This window comes from Stenella coeruleoalba (assembly GCF_951394435.1).
Source record: "Stenella coeruleoalba genome assembly, chromosome: 17".
Taxonomy (NCBI): Eukaryota; Metazoa; Chordata; class Mammalia; order Artiodactyla; family Delphinidae; genus Stenella; species Stenella coeruleoalba.
This window is the reverse complement of record NC_137163.1, coordinates 13901570-13920611: the sequence shown is the minus strand read 5'-3', so window position 1 is coordinate 13920611 and position 19042 is coordinate 13901570. Positions and strand designations below refer to the sequence as shown.

Sequence of the window (19042 nt, the reverse complement as noted above, 5' to 3'; positions counted from 1 at the left end):
GATTTCCAGACGTCCTGACTTGCTTGCTTTTTACTTTCTCCTTGGCTGACACGCAGGGGTCTCTCACATGCTTCAATGCCTTCCAGTTGTCTCATCTATTTGTGATTCTTGGAATGTTACTGGTAGTGAGGAGCAAACCCTCTCCACCCATCAGATTACTCTCTGTCACCCTGAGGTTTATTTTAGCCCCTACCATGACACAGAAGCCAGTAAAACCACATGAAATGCTAAATCAGAGCTCTAAATGGACTAAATGCTGGGTGTATTCAGAGCATCCCTCTTACAAAATCAGAAATTAAATATGGCTCATGAGGTATAGTTACACAGTGTTTTAAAAAGCCTAAGCAAAAATATCATATGCTCAATTTTTTCTTAGAAGAAATAATTAACATATTACTTAAAGCACCTATAAATAATATAGATGAAATTAGAACATGTCATGCCACATTTTCTATAATAGTAATGGTATTGCTCTGCCAGAATGTGGAATGAAAATGTTTTGGCTTTGTAAGGTAAAGGGTGTATGATCCCATTACAATAGTAAATTGTTTGGTGTTACTGTTCAGTTTAATTATTGTGGTTTTTTCTACACCTATCTACTGAAAAGCTGTGTTGACCTTAAGCACGTTTGCAAAATGACCTAGTAATATCTGCACCTACCTATGACAGAGCAAGTTCTTGATTAAGAAATGAGATAACCTATGTGAAAGCACTTGAGAGGTAGAAGTGCTATATAAAGGCAAAGGCTCATTGTTCTGTCCTGTTAACTTTTAACTTCTTTCTCTTGTCTCGAGAATGTCCACCACATGCTGATTTAAACTGGTGAACTCTTCTAAACCTCCTAAATTCAGAATAAATGGTAGTAGGTGACTTGTGTTTTGTTTCCTCATGTTTATTTTCTCATGCCACAGCTTAAACTGGAAGGAAAAAATGTGTAAGTTTTACACTCACCTTTTGTCCTTAATTTAGTCATCCTTTTGGTAAATGCTTATTTCTGCCCCCCCCCGCCCGCCCGCCCCCTGGCCCCAAGAGTTTTGCAAAAATCTAATGTAACAGTTCAACAAGTGACTAATGTAGATTGGGCTTGCTTAGTCTCTGAGTCACTTTATTATGAAACACTTAAACTTGAACATCTATCTGTAACAATGAGGAAATAATATAAAACAATTTATACTTTCTGATCTTATGGTTTTAGTGACTAACTCATCAGGCAACAATGAAGAAGGAAATTAATGAAAATTCACAATGTCAGACGAAATTAGACAAAAAGGTCTCAGTAAATCATAATCACCTTCACTTCCTTTCCCCCTTTTCTCAACAGTTGATGTTTCATTGATAAGAGCGTTGGGCTGGGAAATAAAGATCTGACTTCTAATCCTTGTTCTGCCAGGCTATGACCTTGGACAAGTCACGGAAACTTCTGTGCTTCAGCTTCCTCATTTCTAAAATGAGGAATAATGCTATTTGCCCTACATACCTCACTGGGCAATTGTAGATAAAATCAGATTATAAATAGGAATGTGTTGTGATACTGCCCCCCCCCCAAAAAGTGAAAGGTGGTATATGGTTATGATGTCCTGACTGTCCCCATCTGACATCTCATATCTGAATGGCCACAGGCCCAAAGCGTGAAAGAGACTGCCTGAATATGCCAAAGAGGATCAGAAGGGAGTCTCTGTTAGCTCTTGGAACTGGAAAGAAATAAGATACATTCCCAGTGTGTGGATTTCTGAATTGAATCATGAAATACAGTTTCCCATAGAAATAACATTCAGTGGCTAGGTTTCCAGGCTAGCCAATTTTTAAAAAAATGATATAATCATAAATAGTTCATTGTGATCCAATTTCTATAAACTGTAACAAAGCCCGTTTGTGGTATTGGTTTCAGTTTGGTGTTTCAGATGTTCTGGAGGACCTAGCCTATTGGATGATAATGAATTCACTTCTCCTCTGGCTTCCCCAGTTACTTGATATTTGCCTACAGGCTGTTGATGGTTTACTTAAACCAGATTTGGAAATATCGGTCTCTACTTCAGTCCCCTGGCCCTTTGACTAAAAGAATCTGAAGCCAACTTTCTTTGCCCTGGGTAAGGGATGAGGAGCCTTCTGGGATCCCTGACCTCTTTAATGATCACAGTAACCTTCCAAGTTAGGTAAGGTGGATGATGGACTCTGAGCCTCAGGAAGGTTAAGGGTCATACGCAGGTCACATGCTTAGTCTTAAGAGGTGAGATTGAATCTTGGTTTTTTGATATGTCATTCAAGGCTCTCTTCATGACATCTCCATACCTCAAGACAGATGTAGTGGGACTTCCCTGGCAGTCCAGTGGTTAAGACTTTGCCTTCCAATGCAGGGGGTGCAGGTTCAATCCCTGGCGGGGGAGCTAAGATCCCACATGACTCAGGGCCAAAAAACCAAAACATAAAACAGAAGCAATATTGCAGCAAATTCAATAAAGACTTTAAAAATGGTCCACATCAAAAAAAAACAAAATCTTAAAAAAAAAAAAAAAAAATATATATATATATATATATATATATACACATATATAAAAGATGTAGTTCATTGAATTCACTTTGAATTGTAGTTTTAGTTGGGAGAAAGAGTGTTTTTGTGTAGTCTTGGTTATAAAATATGCTTATGATCTTATACATATCTAACTGTAAATTTCCCAAAGGTAAAATTTTAGTCAGTGAAAAAGACTCTTCACACTGATTTGACATGCATAGGGAGGGATTCTGTTAATATTAAAGAACTGCTTGAGGAAAAGAATATTGTTATATGGAACTGTTATATTAAAAGATGGAATAGTCAGTCTTTCCATAATAATAGTAAGCCTAGCTAACATTTCTCTAGTGCTTGCTATGTGCCGGGCATTGTTGAGGAACTTTTTTCTTCTTGCCAGCTTAGACTACAGATTTGCTCATGATTAGTTTTTAGAAGCAGGGAGGAAGAAGTCTCTCTGTGGAAGAAGGCAGTGAAATGGTCAGTAAGTGGCATGTCATGGAACATGTAAAGGATGTTTCACTGGGGTAGTGGAAATAATACTGCAGCTGGAATCAGAAGACGTAGCTTCATCCTTGCTCCTCCACTGCCTAGCTGTGTGACACTGTGCTAGTGACCTGTCCTCTTAGAACCTTCAGCTTCCTTATTTGTAAAAAGAGGATAATGATACCTCATGGGACTATTGCGAGGATTAAGTGTGATACTGTAGGTAAAGTTCTTAACTACGCGTGCCCTCACAGGAAGTGAGGTTTTATGTAGTAGGCATTGAGAGAATATTAATTGCTTCTTTTAATCTCCGTGCACAATGTGTTTGTGAATTTAAGTTGGAGAACAGACTATGAAACCTGGTTTATAAATTTTTAAATATCATCCAATTTAAAGATGGTATTTTCCTTTGACTGCTGCCTTCTTTAGTGCTTCAGGGTAACGTGCAGGGAATCAAGGAAAACAGGTTATGCCTAGAAGATCTGGGTTTTACAGGGTGGCCACCAAGTCTGGAAACATAGGTGAATATGCAATAAATGGCTTAATGATATAATATTATAGCCCACTATGAAATCGTATTGTCTCTGCCTTCAGACTTGGTGGCCACCTTGTAGTTTTAGCTTTGTTATCTATTCGGTGTTCCATTCAAGGAAATTATTTACTCTCTCTGGCAGTGAGAATCAAATTATATAAATTATTCTCACAAGTGCTCTATGTACTATGAAGCACCTGTTTATTTTTTTCTTGTGGTACAGTGGCTTTTGATTAGATAAGATGGAGAGAATTCATTTTCATTTACTCAGGAAATTTTTCTCATAGGTGACAAAATGGAAGGTGAAAATCAGTTTGATAGCTTTAGTAGTGGGAAATAATTTCAAATGAAAGGAAGCCATATGAATTATAGAGAAGGCAACATCAGAGAATTTGATAGGTGGCTAGATGGGAATGAATGGAGTAGATAAAGGATAAGGAGCATTAATAAACCGCTGGATTATTAGTAATTCCACAGTCTTCACTGTGTCGGGTGAGATGTGATAACTGAGAGAAGGATCCGGCCTTGTATCCTTGGATTGCCCTCATTCTGTGCTATGGATATGTGGTATGATACAAAGACAAGGGATTTGAAATCAAACTTACTGTTTATCAGAATGTTAGAAGATAACTTATGGATTTTTAAAAAATGTAAAAATAGATATTTTTACATTTAGATATAGATAGTTATAAGCAAAATAGATGTAAGCAAATAGATATAAGCAAAAATAGATATTTTGCTTCTTTCTTTTTCAGGCCCTATAGTCACATTAAATGGGTTTTCTGATGGAAACTTGGCAAGAACAGAGGGAAGAAAACAATTAGCATTTCTCTTTGGTTACAACAGAAATGGTGAATTTGTTCCTTTGGTTATTCAGATCCTCTAGTTCATGGAGGGAGTTACTGGAGGACCCAGGAAAGACATGGAACGTGAGAGAGAAGTTCTTCTTGTCCTCACGTCAGTGAGTGTGTGATGGGTTGGGTACTCCTCAATGGCCTAGGTGCCAAAGGCTGGTCTTCTGGTCTCGAATGCTCCACGAAACGGAGCACTGCTGCCCCGTTCTCCTCCCAGGTCTTTTGCTTTCTTCAGGAGAGAGAGCACCAAGTGTGTATATCCCTTCCCCTATCATCTCCCCTCCACACACACTCACACACACACAGACTGGAGCAAGAGATACTTCTTTCATTGTTCAGATTCTAAAGCAAAATAAGCTTCAGTATCACCAACCACTGCTGAGCTGAATGGAAAAGTTTATCTAAATGAGTATAAGAAAATCAAGATCCCCAGTAGTTAGGACTTTCCTTAGGAGCCTTGATTTTGATGGATGTAACAGAAAATAAGCAGGTAGGGGAGGGACTATATAATACAGGCTTTGTGCATTGAGAACTGCATTGAGAGAATTGCTAAGTCAGTCCTAAAGCAAAGAGGTTTTGAAAGGAATTATGCTAGAAGGGTGGGAATAGTTTAGATATGAAAAAAAAATCAGTGAAATTCATTTTTGTAAAGCACATGTTTTTCCCATTAGAGAAGCAAACATTGGGACCGTTTTCCCAGTTCCATGTCCTTGAGGAGGTGAGAGCAAGAAAGGGTAGAACCTTAATCCTTGACAGTAAAGTATACGCCATCTGGGAAACTTCTCCTTGACTATCATTTTGTCAGTGTCGAAACTAACCTGAAAGTCAGTTTGGTTGTCCAAAGGTCTCCTTAATCATGTACTTAGAATATTTCATTTGATAAACATTACCTGGCTTATCGTGTCAAAAACTGTTGGAAGAAATTTTGAAATCACTAATCGATAGATTTAGTTTCTACAGAGCATTTATTCGTTTATTTATTTGGGGACTGCTCCTGAGTTTAAGCCACCCTTCTTAAGAATATAACGTCTGTGTCACAAACTCATGACGATTGTGGTAAATATCGACACTGAACACAGTTCTTTGTGTAAATACTAAGGTATGCTTAAAAGGTCCCTTTGACAGGCTCTCAGGAATTTCTGCATTTATAAACTGCATTTAGTGCAGAGAAAGGAAACATTGGGAGAGGAGAGGAAGAAAAGGAAAAAGACTGTAGTTCTTTTCTCCCCATTCCTGTTTTTCAAAATGCACAGTGCACTCCGAGGCCATTGGTTCCATGTGGCTTCAAGCTTTCAACCCCCTGTCTCCTTGTTACCTTGCCCTGCCTGTCTGACATCACATAAGACGTGGTGCACTGAGAATAGAGCTTTTTTTTCTTTTAAGTGCCTAGTGTGTTTAACACTGTACTAGGTACCTTGTATGCATCACCATGTATCCTCACAACAGCTGGGAACGGTGGGTACCATAACATTCTTGTCTTGTGTAGATGAGGAAGCTGAGGCTGAATGAGTTGAGGGAATGGCCCTAGGTTACAAACCTGGTGAAAAATCCAGAGGACATTGTTCAGTCATTCCCTTATTTGACTTTGCTATTATGGAGGACTCCCTCCTGTTCGAATTGTTATGTTCCCTTAACTTTCATGACAACACACGCCTGACTTTTCTTCTTGCTTCCGGCCACTTCTCCAGAGTCTGCCGGTGGACCCTGCTTCACCTCTCCAGCCATAAAATCTTGGTATTCCTACCTGTTCTTTGACTCTTTTGTCTTCTTTGCGCTCTCTTCTTGAGCTTTTAACTTGAATTACTGTCTTTGTGCTGCCGAGTCCCAAATCCTTATTTCCATTCCAGAGCATGAGTCTGAGAATCACACACATGAATTCAATCATCTATTTGATCTCTCGCTTCAGTGTGCTTCTTAAATTCAGCAACTCAGAGAGTTTTCCCCTTGATTTTCTTCTGAGATTCTGTAACTGAGGAAATGGCGATATCCTCCCCCACAGTTGCCCACATCAGAAACCTGGTTATTATCCTCCCTTCTCCTAGCTCCTCATAGCTCGCATTCCATCACCAGATTTTACTGATTCTCAAATGAGGTTGCCTGCCTCATCCCCATTTTCACAATCTCCACTCTCCCATGAATAGTTTGCTGCATGAAGTTTTGCTTTCTTCTAGTATGTTTTCTAGCTAGTAGCCCAAAAACTGTTTCTGAATTGGAAATCTGATTATTTTGCCTGCCTTTTTCACAACTCTGCCCTCTTCACTTATTCCTTATTACTTTCAGGATTAAATTCAGACGTCTTTACCTGGTCTGTAACCCTGCTTAACTTGGTAGCCTCATTTTTTACCATTCTTTTATGCTAGTTCTTGGCATGTTCTCTTGCTTCTGGGCTTAGTACACATTATTCTTTCTGCTGGGAGTGCTCTTCTCTCACTTTCAAATAGGTAACTCCTTCCTGCCCTTCATAAACTTAGTCTAGCTCTTTTTCAACAGCCCTCCCTGACATCACCCGGTCTCTGTTCGCCAAATGTATCTTGTGCTCTCATAACACCAAACACTTAGTCGTTTTTCATAGCATTTGTTAACTATAACCCTATCGTCTCTCCAAAACCATGTCTCAGATATACAGCTGTCTCCTTTTCATTCCCACTTCATTTCATTCCCATAGGCATTTCACTTTTAACCTTCCCAAACCAGCTGTTCCTCCAGACTTCCCCATCTCAGGAAATGGCAACTGTACCATTTCATCTAGAGAGGCCAAACCCAGAGTTGTCCTAAGTTCCTTAATGTGTCACAGCCCATATCCAGTTCATCAATAAAGCCTATTGTTTCTACCTTCAAAATATAGTTAGAATCTGACCACCTCTTGCTACTTGCTACGTCTTGCTACCCTAATGTGGGCCGTTGTCTCCTTTTGCCTAGATGAATGCAGTAGCCTACTAACTGGTCTGCTTCTAACTGGTCTCCTGCTTCTGCCCTTCCTCCCCTAAAATCTATTCTCATCATAATAGCCAGAGTGATCCTATAAAAAAGAAAACCAGGTCTTCTCACTCCTCTGCTCAAAACCTTCCCATCTCTCTTAGCCTAGAGGCTAAAGGCCCCACGTTGGCCTCCCTGGCCTGGCCCCCTTACTCCATCTTCACTTCTGACCTCATCTCCTACCACTCCACCCTGCCCTTTTTAATTTTCTTCAGGTCTCTGTTCCAGTGTCATCTTTTCAGTGAAGCCTTCCCTAACCATCCATCATACAGGAACTCACCTACCCCACCCTGTTTAACTGTTCTCGATAGCACTTATTACCATCCAGCTAATTATATCTTTTCTGACTGTTTTTCTCAACTAGAACTAAAAGTCTGTGAGGGCAGAGCCTTGGTCTCTGTTTACCACTGTATTCCCAGCATCTAGCGCAGTGCATGACCCCTAGTGGGCACTCAGTAACTCTGTAGTGAAGTCTAAGAAGTTGTCATGGATTTAGTAGTTTTGCAGACATGCCAATCCAGCGAGTCCCAGATCCCATACTGATGAGCATTTCCAGTGCTTGTAGTTACACCACTCCTTTCCTCAGTTTCCCAATCTGTAACATAGGGATGTTCTTACCACTCAGGTTGTTTGTTTGTTTGGGGAAGATTAAATAAAATATCCCTGTGGAGTGCTTAGCTCAGTACCTTGCCCATAATAAACTATAAATTGAGAGCAGTTGTTGCTACTGATACTCCGCTAATTCTTATTAGAAGAATTAATTGGTTATCCATTAGATTTTAAATTCAGCTGTATCTTAAACTTGCTATTGTGATAATAATGATAGTGTGGTTGCCAGAGGCGAGGGGAGGGGATGAAGGAGGGGGATTGGGTGAAAGTGCTCAGAAGTGCTCAGACTTTCAGGTGTAAGATAAATAAGTTCTGGGGATGTAATGTAAAATAATAATAATGATAGCAATGCTAGTTATTAATAATAGGAGCAATTATCATTTGAGTGCTTACTGAGTGCCAGGAAGTATTCTATAAGTCAACACTTGTCAGTAGAACTTTCTGCGATAATGGAAATATTCTATATCTGCACTGTAAAAAGGTAGCCACTAGCTACGTGTGGCTTTTGAGCCCTTGGAATGTGACAGTGTGAGGAACTAAATTTTATTTAATTTTAATTAATTTAGGTTTGAATAACCACATGTGGCTAGTGGCTACCGTATTTGCGTTTCAAAGCTCTAAATTCTTTAAGTGCATTAATCCATTTAGCATTCGTGAAATGCAAAGACTTTGGTAGAGTTATAGAGGGGGAGGTCAAGTTTCTGAGAGGTTGCCCAAGTTTTCACAGCTTGTATGAGGCAGAGCTGGGATTTAAAGGTTAAATCCTTAGGTAATCTGGTTCCAAGGCACCTCCTTCATGTCATTCTCAAGAATTGAAGTCCCACAGGCCAAGGGCCAAGTTGACATGTCTGTGTTCTTGTTTCAGGGAAGCTGAGAAAGTGCATTTCTGGTTCCTGCCCCAGTGAGGTTATCACTCATAAGGTGGGAAATTGCCCAAACAGAGGAAAGGTTCAAAAGATTCTAGACCAGTATGGCTGCTCCGCCTCTGTATACAGTTTCCTTCCAGACTTATTAATCTTGCAAACCGTGCAACAAGAAAATGCTTCCTACTAACATATTGCAGCCCTCTCTCATAAAAGAGAAAAATATGCTCTGTCTTCCCCCCAAAGGGGGAAAGATGTAACGTCTTAAGTTACTGTTTCCAAGTCTAGGATATTTGGGCCACACTTACTCCTTTATGTCCATACTGTTCCATTATGGTACTCTGTAACTAGTGAGCCACCAGCTTACTTTTTATAAAATGTTAGGAGGAAAGGAAAGGGAGAAATTAGTTAAAAACATAAATATGTACATGTCAGACCAAGGAAGAAATATGACGGGATACTTAGCTTTTCCTATTGGTCCTGAACCATAGTTGGCATTTTAACTCCCTTCTCCAATACCCATTTCATGTTCACCGTCAACCAACTCCTGAATGAGGTAGGTTTTTATCTGGCTATAACACCTAGGCTTTCATTCCTGGGATATCTGTGTTCTTGATGGTTCTACCTGTATGGAGTTGTTACGGACTTTCATTATTTTTTACCACTAGACATGGCAAAACCAGGTTCCAGATGCACACCTCCTTTTCCTCACTCTGTAGCAGCAATCCTGTTTACCCTTGATAATTCAGATTCAGTGCCCCAACCAGTTCTGTAACCTCACTTTTTGTCTGTCTAGTCAGTGTCATGAGAAGCTCAAAATTGCTAGGTTGCTGTTTAAGTTTCCAAATCAGTGAAGGCATTGTTGAGTCCCTTGGTGAAATCATTCTTCTCTTGAGTACTAAGACTATTAGACCAGCAGAACTCGAGTTGCAGCCATGGGAGAAAAAATGCAAGTTGGTCATTAGGTGTGATGAGGGGGAGAAGATTTACAACTCATTCTACTTTCATCCCTTGGTTCCTAGGTCCATGTGTTCTGACTATCAGAGAAACAATGTCACATATTATTCACTGGTTACAGGCATCCTGTGGGACATTAACCTCATGAGGCACTGTCTCCCAGGCAGCACTGGAACTGAATCTTCAGTAGATGATTTAGCATTTTAGGAGATCATCTTTCTGGATAATGGGGTACTTGGTGAGACCAGTATATCCTATTAGCATCAACCCATTGCTGTACTTTTTATTCTCAAATCTTGAGTGAGATACCATAATGATAAATAAGGCATTGAGTAATTCTGTAGATGACAGAGGCTTGGTGGACAGGAAAGGCAATTCCAAATTTCAGAATAAGTATCTTTTCATGTGAGAGCTAACAAATGACCACTGAAGGTTGAGGATATCTGCCTGAAGTCAAGTATGTTTTCATAAAATTAAGATGAGGTATAAAAGTTCATTCTGAGTTGGTACTTGGAGGCACATGCAAAGCAAAGTTAAGTTGAAAGGGAGTTTCTAACACAATTTCTAACAAACTTCCAAGGGGTGTTGGGATTATCAACTGAGATGATGATGTCAAGCTTAGCAGGTGCCAGTCATAGTAAGCATTCAGGAAATGTACAGTTGACCTTTGAACAGCAGGGGTTGGAAATGCAAGAGTCCACTTACACACAGATCTTTTTCAATAAATACACAGTTGGTTCTCTGTATTCACTGGTTTCGCAACCTGGATTCAATCAACCGTGGATCAAAATTTCCATCTGCAGTTGGTTAAATCTGCGGAAAGGAAACCTGCAAAATGGGAGGACCGACCATGCTGTACCATTTTATCTAAGGGACTTGAGCATCCTTAGATCTTGGTATATGTGGGGTCTCCTGGAACCAGTCCCCTGTGACTGCACTATTGTTTGTAAGGAAATGTGGTAAAATCAGTTAGCTAATTCAGGGCCCCCGCTTGGAGCTTGACTGCCCCTATTCATTCTTTCATTCTCTTCAAACAGTCCTCTGCCCCTCCCCCTCCCTCGCTCCCCCCACTCTAGACAGGTCCCAAATGTGCAAGTCCCCAGGGAAAAAAAGAAAGAAAGGGGGTTTGAATTAGTTGCAGCCATCTGTCACTGACTCAGTATGACCTTGGGCAAGACGCTTAACCTGTGAGCTGCCCGTTCCTCACATCTGTCAAATTGGGATAATGACACTTGGGTATATAAGGCTTTGAACCACTCAGATGAAAGATTTTGTGCAATTGCAAAGTGCTTGTTAATAACAACAATAAAAAATCCTCATCTCACCCTCCCCTCAGCATGACCTGTGTTTAAATAGAGCAGTGCCTAAAAAGATTGCCTATGAAATGATGTCCTCTATATTTCTGTGGTTACATGCTCTCCTACCATCTAATACGTTTCCTTCACAGCACTTCTCACAGCTGGTGATAGTGTATTTGTTTGACTCTTTGAATAGTACTGTTTTACTCCACTATACCCCAAACCCCATGAGACCAACAGGGACCAGGTTAGGCTGTTTACTGTTGAATCTCCAATGCCTAGCACAATGCCTGCATGTGGTAGGCATTTGGTAAATATTTATTAAATGGATGAATAAATGAATAAATAAATAAATAATGGATATTTCTATGAATTCTGCCCAGAGAAGGAAAGAAAGAAAGAGCAAACAACAACAGCAACAAAGCCCAGAGAGACAAATCAGAAGTTTGGTTCCTTTGCCCCCAGCCCATCCTCCCCAATATGGGAATCCTGTTACTGTACTGTATAAATATGCGACTCCTGTTGGTCATAATCTTATAGTGGGATTGGTGCCATGAGAAATTATTGGAGTAATTTTCAACGGCATAAATGTTTAGTAACAGATGCACATAGATGGCAGGTTGCCTCATTCAACTGCCATCTGTTAGACAACTGTCTATTCCAATAGGACTGGTCCATTAGAACTAGACCAATGGCACTTTCTCACAGGTTTAAGTTTATTCGTTTTCAATTTTTTTCTGAAAGGCTTGAAAGAGGAAAGATGTTTCCATGTCTGGTTGGCCGCTGCCCAGTAATGGTGTATTACAACACCTTGGCAAACTGAGAAGTGCATTCAGTGTGTCATAATGTTCAACGAGGAAGTGTTCCCTCTTTGCTGTTTTTGTCAGAAGTCAAACTATATAATGGCACTAGGAAACTCACTCAACTACAAATAACTGGGTCCAACAGAGTTCAGTGCAGATTGTGCAACTGACAACAGAAACGGGCATGAGATGAAGGGTATAATCCATGCTGGTCATCATTAGCGTGTGTGATATATGTATTTTTTTTTTAACAGGGCAAAGGCAGTGTAGTAAACTCTGTAGAAAATATAATGTGTCTCCATTGCAATTAGGTTATAGTCAGTGAAAGCATAATGATTCTTAGCCTGGACATGTCTTTCATTGAAAACTTTTCCAAGTTTTTTTGCTATATAAAGGTGGAGACAGTGTTGGCCTATATAAATTTACCCTGTGTATGACCAGTTGGGTTGGTGGTGTGTCGTAAGTGTGGGCCAACCTCCATAAATGTCTCAGTGCTTAGCATAATGCCTGGTACCCAGTTGGGGCTCTAAATATTTGTTGAATGAATGTTCTAGGACCAGCTGAGGCAATTCTCTCTGGATTCCCATGAAAGTAGGTCCCATAGCCTTAGATCAGACTGACTATGAATTGGAACTTGGAATACTTAACGTACGAAGCATAGTGCTTCTCTCTTTTATGTACCTATAATAAACTTCTAAAGGCTGTGTGATTTCCAAAATGTAAATCATCAGGTATATGTTATTTTGGGAGCTAAACATCTAACAGTGGCTGTTCTGGAGAGAGTAAATCCATCTGAGTCTTGGTTCAGTTACAAGAGTGACTAATTTTATACTAGATTCTCACATGATTCAAAAGTGTATGAATGACTCAGCCCATTTAATATCCTTAGCTCCTGTGATCTCCCCTCCCAGTGAAATAATAGCTATCAGGCAATAATGATAACTGGAGGAGGAGACCTTGACTTTGCCCTGTGGCAATAAAATAATACACTTTGAGTAATTGCATATGTGTACAATATTGTTTGAAAGAAATGAAGTGTATTATCATCATATAATTATTAAAAATTTTATTTTAAAGCATGTTGAAAATAATACATAGTTTCAGTATGGGTAAGGACCAAGTTTGCCATTAGTTCCTACCATTATTTCTTTTCCTAAAACATTGAGCCTCTGTTCATAGGGACAGAGCCACCACAGGTCTGACTTCATTGTTACAGTCAGCTCTGTGATTTGCCTTCCTTTGCTGACGTCAGAGAAATACTGCAGTCACAGGAGTGTTGGGTTCCTGTTAAATGCAGCTAAACATTCACAGTGATTTTGAGCTCAAACTGAGCAGTTAGTTGGAGAGTCTCTGGAACATTTGGCGATCTGTGTGTTCTGTCCTATCACTGCTCCATGTTTTTGAAACAATTCATTCAACAAAAATCTGCATATTTTGGAGTCAGCACTTTGTGCGTGTGCATCTGGGCTCTTGCTAAAGTCCTCAGTGAGCCAATCATAGAGTCCAACGGACACTTCTCAATCCTTATTTAGCTTGACTTCAGTGCAGCATCTGGCAGATCTTGAAATGTCCTAGACTTTTGGGACACTTTCTTTTGGTTGTCTTCTTAACTCTTACACTTTTTCTTTCTAGACTCTTCTAGCTATCCCATAAATGTGATATTCTCCAGAGTTCTCTCTTTACTTTTATTTTGTTTCTGTTTATTTCATCTCCTTGGTAATCCCATTCATTTCCATGGTTTCCATTAAAATCCATACCCTGATTTCTCCACGTGGGTGTTCATGTCAGTCCACAGAGCTGCGGGCCTGGATATCCAGCCACCCTGGAGATATATATAATTATAAACACAACAATAACACTTACTCCTCATTGACTGTTCTCTGTGACAGATAGCTCATCAGTGCTGTATTGTTTCATCCCATCTCTTCCTCTCCACAACACTGTGAGGGAAATACTGTCATTATGTTCTATCTACAAGTGAGGAAATTAAGGTTAGATGCATTTAGTAACTTTTCTAAGGTCATTCAGTTAGCAAAGAGCCTAATTTTTAATCTCAAGTCTAGAGCCCAAGTTATTCATTAATACTTGGGATTAGCATGTCAGAATGGAATCCTTACTTTCCCCTTTCTTCCCCACACCCATCCTTCCCATTCTTCTCTGTCCTATTTGAAAGGACCATATTTCATTCCTAAAGTAGAAGTCTGGGAATTGCACTAAACCTCCAAAGATTGTGGATCACAATAGTACTTTGCTTTTTATGTCCAAAATATCTTGTTTGCGCTAAACAGAGGTTTCAAACTCCTGGCTTCAGGCTGATGTATTGTTTGGACTATACATTGTTTTAGAGACCCAAAAAAAAAAAAAAAAATAGGTGTCACAGAAATCTAGATTTGTAACTTTTCTTTAGAAACCTGGGCATGCTCTCTCACGTGGCAGCAGTGACCCGGAGCTGTGCAGCGGCTTCCTCTCACCTGGGGCTGTTGCCGGCTACTTTGACATGGTCCACACCACTGCCTGTTGTCCTACACTTCTTGGGGGTTTCCTCAGATCCTTGCGTGTCCAACCTTGTGGGCATTTATGAGCTCTGGTAAAGACTATTGTTGTGCTTTCGCAGCTGGTCTTCTCCCCTCTCTAGTTTTTGCCCTAGTACTTGAAGGATTTTCTCAAATGAAATCTGTTACTTGCTTTCTCTTAGTGTTTCTGATTTGTGTTTCCCCACTGGCTGCTTCTCAGTCCACAAACATGTTGAAAGCTCTATGCTAAAGTTGGAAGGAAAGAGTAAGAAAATTTAATGTCTACTGTGTACCGAGTTAAACACAAACATGGTGTAATTAAGTCTCCATGGCACTGACACGGGTGTTCCTGATTCCTAATGAAGTGAGAGAAACCCAAGGCCTAGAAGGACTGTCCCCAAATCCACAGCTTAGGGACCCAGACCTGCCTGATCCTGAGGTACATGTTCTTTCTCCTCCATCATGTCAGCTTCACTCCAAGCTACTGTTGACCTCTGTACAAATAAACAAGTGTCTTTTGCTGTCTCTTTCCCAAGATCTGCTTCCCATCTCTTTCTCCTTCCTTTGCTGCCAGACTTTGTTCACTTGCTCACACGTAACTCCGTTAGTCCCTCTTCTCATGTCACTACAGTAGAATTTGGTGTCCCTGTAATTCACTAGTTCATCAAGGTCATTTGAGCACCTACTGTACAACAGATAGTACACTGGGCACCAGTGAAATAATCCTTGCCCGAGAGAAGCTTTGCAAGCTAGTAGGTTGAAACAGATAAATAGTTCCAGTGCAGTGTACCAAGTACCTGGTAATTAAATCCAGTGGTTTCTTTTTTAGCCCTTATCTTACTTAAGCTCTCTTGCATCATTTTTTCCAAAGGACAAGCGTCTCTTAAGGAATTTTCTGTTTTCCTTTCTTCTTGGCATGCCTTACTCCTGGTTTTCTTCTTTGCTCTTTTTTTTTTTTTTCCTTAAGAGGTCCTTTTGCATTTCTCTTCTCTTTTTTCACATGCTCTCATTTTAAATTTAATTAGTTGCCCATATTAAATGTTAAAAATCTTGAGGTCATTATCAGTTTCTTGTCTTCCTCTCACAAAATGACTCAGCGATTCTGCTTCAAAAATAGTGTTACAGTTTGGTCAAGTTGCCTGCCCCTCTACCATTAGTTAACATAGTCCAATAACTTCTTTCTCCCTTCCTATCTTAGTGCATCCTCTATGCTTTAACTACAGCCGTCATTAAAAAAAAGAAAGAAAGAAATTTCTCATTGTATTATTACTTTATTCCTTAGAATATTTTAGTGTCTTTCCCTGCTGCCTATCAGGTCAGGCCTCATGTGCATAGCCTGGCTCCCAAAGCTATTCACCACCCTACTCCCAACCAACTTTTCTGGTCCTCTCTCCTGTTTAGCTACAAAGCTTAGCATGGAGAGGGCACTCACTGGGTAAGTAGGTAGTACTTAAAAACATGACCTTTTCTCTCCCCAGGGCAGTATTAAATTCTTTCTCTAAGTATGGTGTCCAATAAGTTTACTTCTCAGTAGTGTCTATCATTTAAAAATTATAATGGTGTAAAGATTAACAATCTGTTGGGTTGGCCAAAAAGTTCATTTGGGTTTTTCCATAAGATGTTATAAGCTATTTTTAAAATTCTGTTTTCAAAATTCTTTAGCCCAGTGTATGAACTGAACTGTGTTCCGCCAACATTCATTATGTTGAAGTCCTAACCCTTAATATCTCAGGATGTGTTTGGACATAGGGTCTTTAAAGAGATAATGAAAGTTAAAATGAGGTCATGGGGGTGTCTCATTTTAATCCAATGACTGGTCCTTTTAAGAAGAGAATATTTGGATACAGAGGGAAGACCGTGTCACAGGGAGAAGCTGGCCATCTGCAAGCCAAGGAAAGAAACCTCAGAAGAAGCCAACCCTGCTGTCACCTTGGTCTCAGATTTCTAGCCTCCAGAACTATGAGAAAATAAATTTCTGTTGTCTAAGTCACCTGGTCTGTGGTACTTTGTTATGACAGCCCTACCAAACTAATACACCCAGTGACTTAAAACTGAGGTTTTGTGTCTTGTATCTAGGAACTTTATCCGTAGGAAAGCGATGGACTGAGGATCTAATAGATCCTCTCCTCCCATCTCAAATTTCTTTGAGGTATTTTACATTTGTCCTAGGAGAAGAGGGCCATCCTTACCTTTTCCAGGCTAGGTAACACTTATGATCAACTAACTACTCAAAGAATGGCTTTTTTCTTTCCCCTTTTGGGATTATGTATCTATTTATCTTGAAGATACAAACGAAGCAGGAAACCATTAAAAATATAGTTTAATCCCCATTTATTGCATTGATTTAAACAGGTAGTGAGCTTAGTATTTTCCAGGCTCTCATTTTGATAGCTAGAGTACAGTAAGTTCTCTTTGCAATGGATAGCTATGCCAGCTGCAGCATCAAGTTTCCAGAGAAGATATTTGCCGCAGTGAATTTTATGTACTTTAGAGCAGTTCTCTCGAGGTTCTGCTGTGGGGGGAGAAAGTACTCTGAATCACTAAATTTGGTGTGTTCAGGTTTTCCTAGTCATACTTCAGGTTGCTGTGTTGTCAACCTCAAAATGCCTACCCTCTCCATCCCTCAACCCTGCACTCTTCTGCCCAGCTCCTCAGCTGTGGTGTAGTTGAACGAAGGAAATGAAGTATGCTGAGTGGGTTAGAGACTTTGTTGGAAGAGAACATCTGCATTTGTTGATAATCTGCTCAGATCAGATCTTCTCTGACCATTGCAGCTTAAATAATAATTTCATACTGATCGAAGACCTTGAGAAGGTTCACCTGTATGCCTGCCTGTGATGTCCCCCTTAACATCTCAGGTGGATGTGAGTTGACTTTATTTTATAAATCCAGAAAGAGAGCCCATAATTCTTTTCTAAAAACTCATAATTTATTTTCTGTATCTATCTACTCTGACCTCTTCATGCTGCTATCTTGAACTTGTTCTGTCCAGTGTAGAGGCAGAGGATAGCCAGTCACCGCGTATAATAGCTCTTATTCTTGAGATATAAGGCATTATTAAATTGTCTTTCTACCTTCTCTAGCCAGACTGAGCTTTATTGGTTTTTTAGGCTTACAGGACTTGGTTTAGATTTTTAATTACGTATAACTTGTCATTAAGGCCTCTCCATGTTTTTTCACACCTCTCTTTGATGGTGGATCCAGCACTGGTTGAGTTTCATCAGTACAATGAGTAGACAGTTCCTACACTCTGTACTTTAAATATGGATTTAGGCATTTTGGTTTCGTGCTTAATTTTCATTTTCGATTCAGCTAATTAAAATGCATAGCAATTGAACAAAAGAAGATTATCTAATTCTTTCCTCCATGACAAAAGCTAATCGAAGCAGAGGGCTTGCAGATCGTCTTTTGACTTTGAATGGTAGAGCACAATTCTTTCCACGTTTTTGCCTGTTTGAAAAATTTATAATAAAATATTGTGAGGGGTAAAAAAGAATAAAGATTGAGAGTTTAGCCTTGAACAGAATAGGGGCACTTTTTCCTTGTGGCAGCAGGTGGTGGAAGTTTAAGGTTGAAATCTTACCTGTTTTGTGAAGTAGGAGCCACACTCACCTGCTGGGACCAGGGGCCAGAGAAGAGGAGTGCTGAAGAGAATGAAGGATGGAATGAGCCCTCGGGAGGAAGGAGAGGGGACTGAACAGACCTAAGTAAAAGGAAGGAGCCATCATGGTCAAGTTCTGGTGAAGGTGGAGGACACAGTTGCACTGGTGTGAAATTTTTCCCCAGCAGTTGTCTGGACGCAGCAAGCTAGCAGGGCAATTGAAGGCATAGCTTAAGAAAGGAAACTATGGGATGGGATGAATGATTCCCTCTGCTGTTCACTAGCAGTCTGTTCTGGAACAAGTCCCAGCGTTTCTGGTTCTCTGTTGGGGGGAATTCTGTTTTCTACCTCATTGTACTTTTATTTGAATGAAATGAGAGAAAAGTACTGTTACAAGACTGTGTCATTGTTAACTTTTAACTAAAGTAACTTTATTGTCTTCCTCAGGTAAAAGAAAAGCGTCCAGAAGAAATACCCGATCTAAAATTATTAGTGGAGGAGAAGTTTTCGGCTTTACAGAATAAGAATTCTGACGCAGACTTTCAAAATAATGAGAAATTTACACAATTTAAACAACAGCTGAAAGAACTAAAGAAGCAATGTAAGTCAGCATGCTTTGCTTTGGTTTGGCTTTTTGAAATTAGGGAACTGACTGGATGAACAGTCCCAGAAATCTGATTTTATAGAGTTCGCTTATCTGCTTGGCTTGATCCTCTTTCTAAATTGCTTTTGTATTGTTGTTGCAATTCTGTATTTGGTCTAACTTTGGTTCACATCAGCCTGCCCATTTCTGAAAACCAACAGTTTCCACAAAGTGCTAAGAAAACTCCCCAGCAGGTAGAGAAAGTTACACTGTTATTGTCCCACTGCTGGGGAGGGAATTGGGAAAATAAAACTGAAAGCTATTTTATTAAAATAACGGTGGTGTTTTTTCACATTTTAAACTGCTGTGCCAAGCTTTAAAACAACCATACCTTGATTCTAGTTTTGCTGTTTTAGAGTAGCAGGAGCAGTGTCTTCTCAAATATGAGACCAGAATTCTCC

The 19042-nt window shown here is 39.9% G+C and overlaps 1 protein-coding gene across 5 annotated transcripts in view; it reads left to right on the top strand.

The window, feature by feature from the left end:
* NSMCE2 (NSE2 (MMS21) homolog, SMC5-SMC6 complex SUMO ligase) overlaps positions 1-19042 on the top strand; it is a 224646-nt gene that overhangs the window by 59359 nt on the left and 146245 nt on the right. For all 5 annotated transcript variants that reach the window (XM_079902453.1, XM_079902454.1, XM_079902457.1 and 2 more), the window contains exon 4: positions 18446-18599. In XM_079902453.1, coding sequence (XP_079758579.1) covers positions 18446-18599 — 154 coding nt within the window. The remainder of the gene's footprint in view (positions 1-18445; positions 18600-19042) is intronic.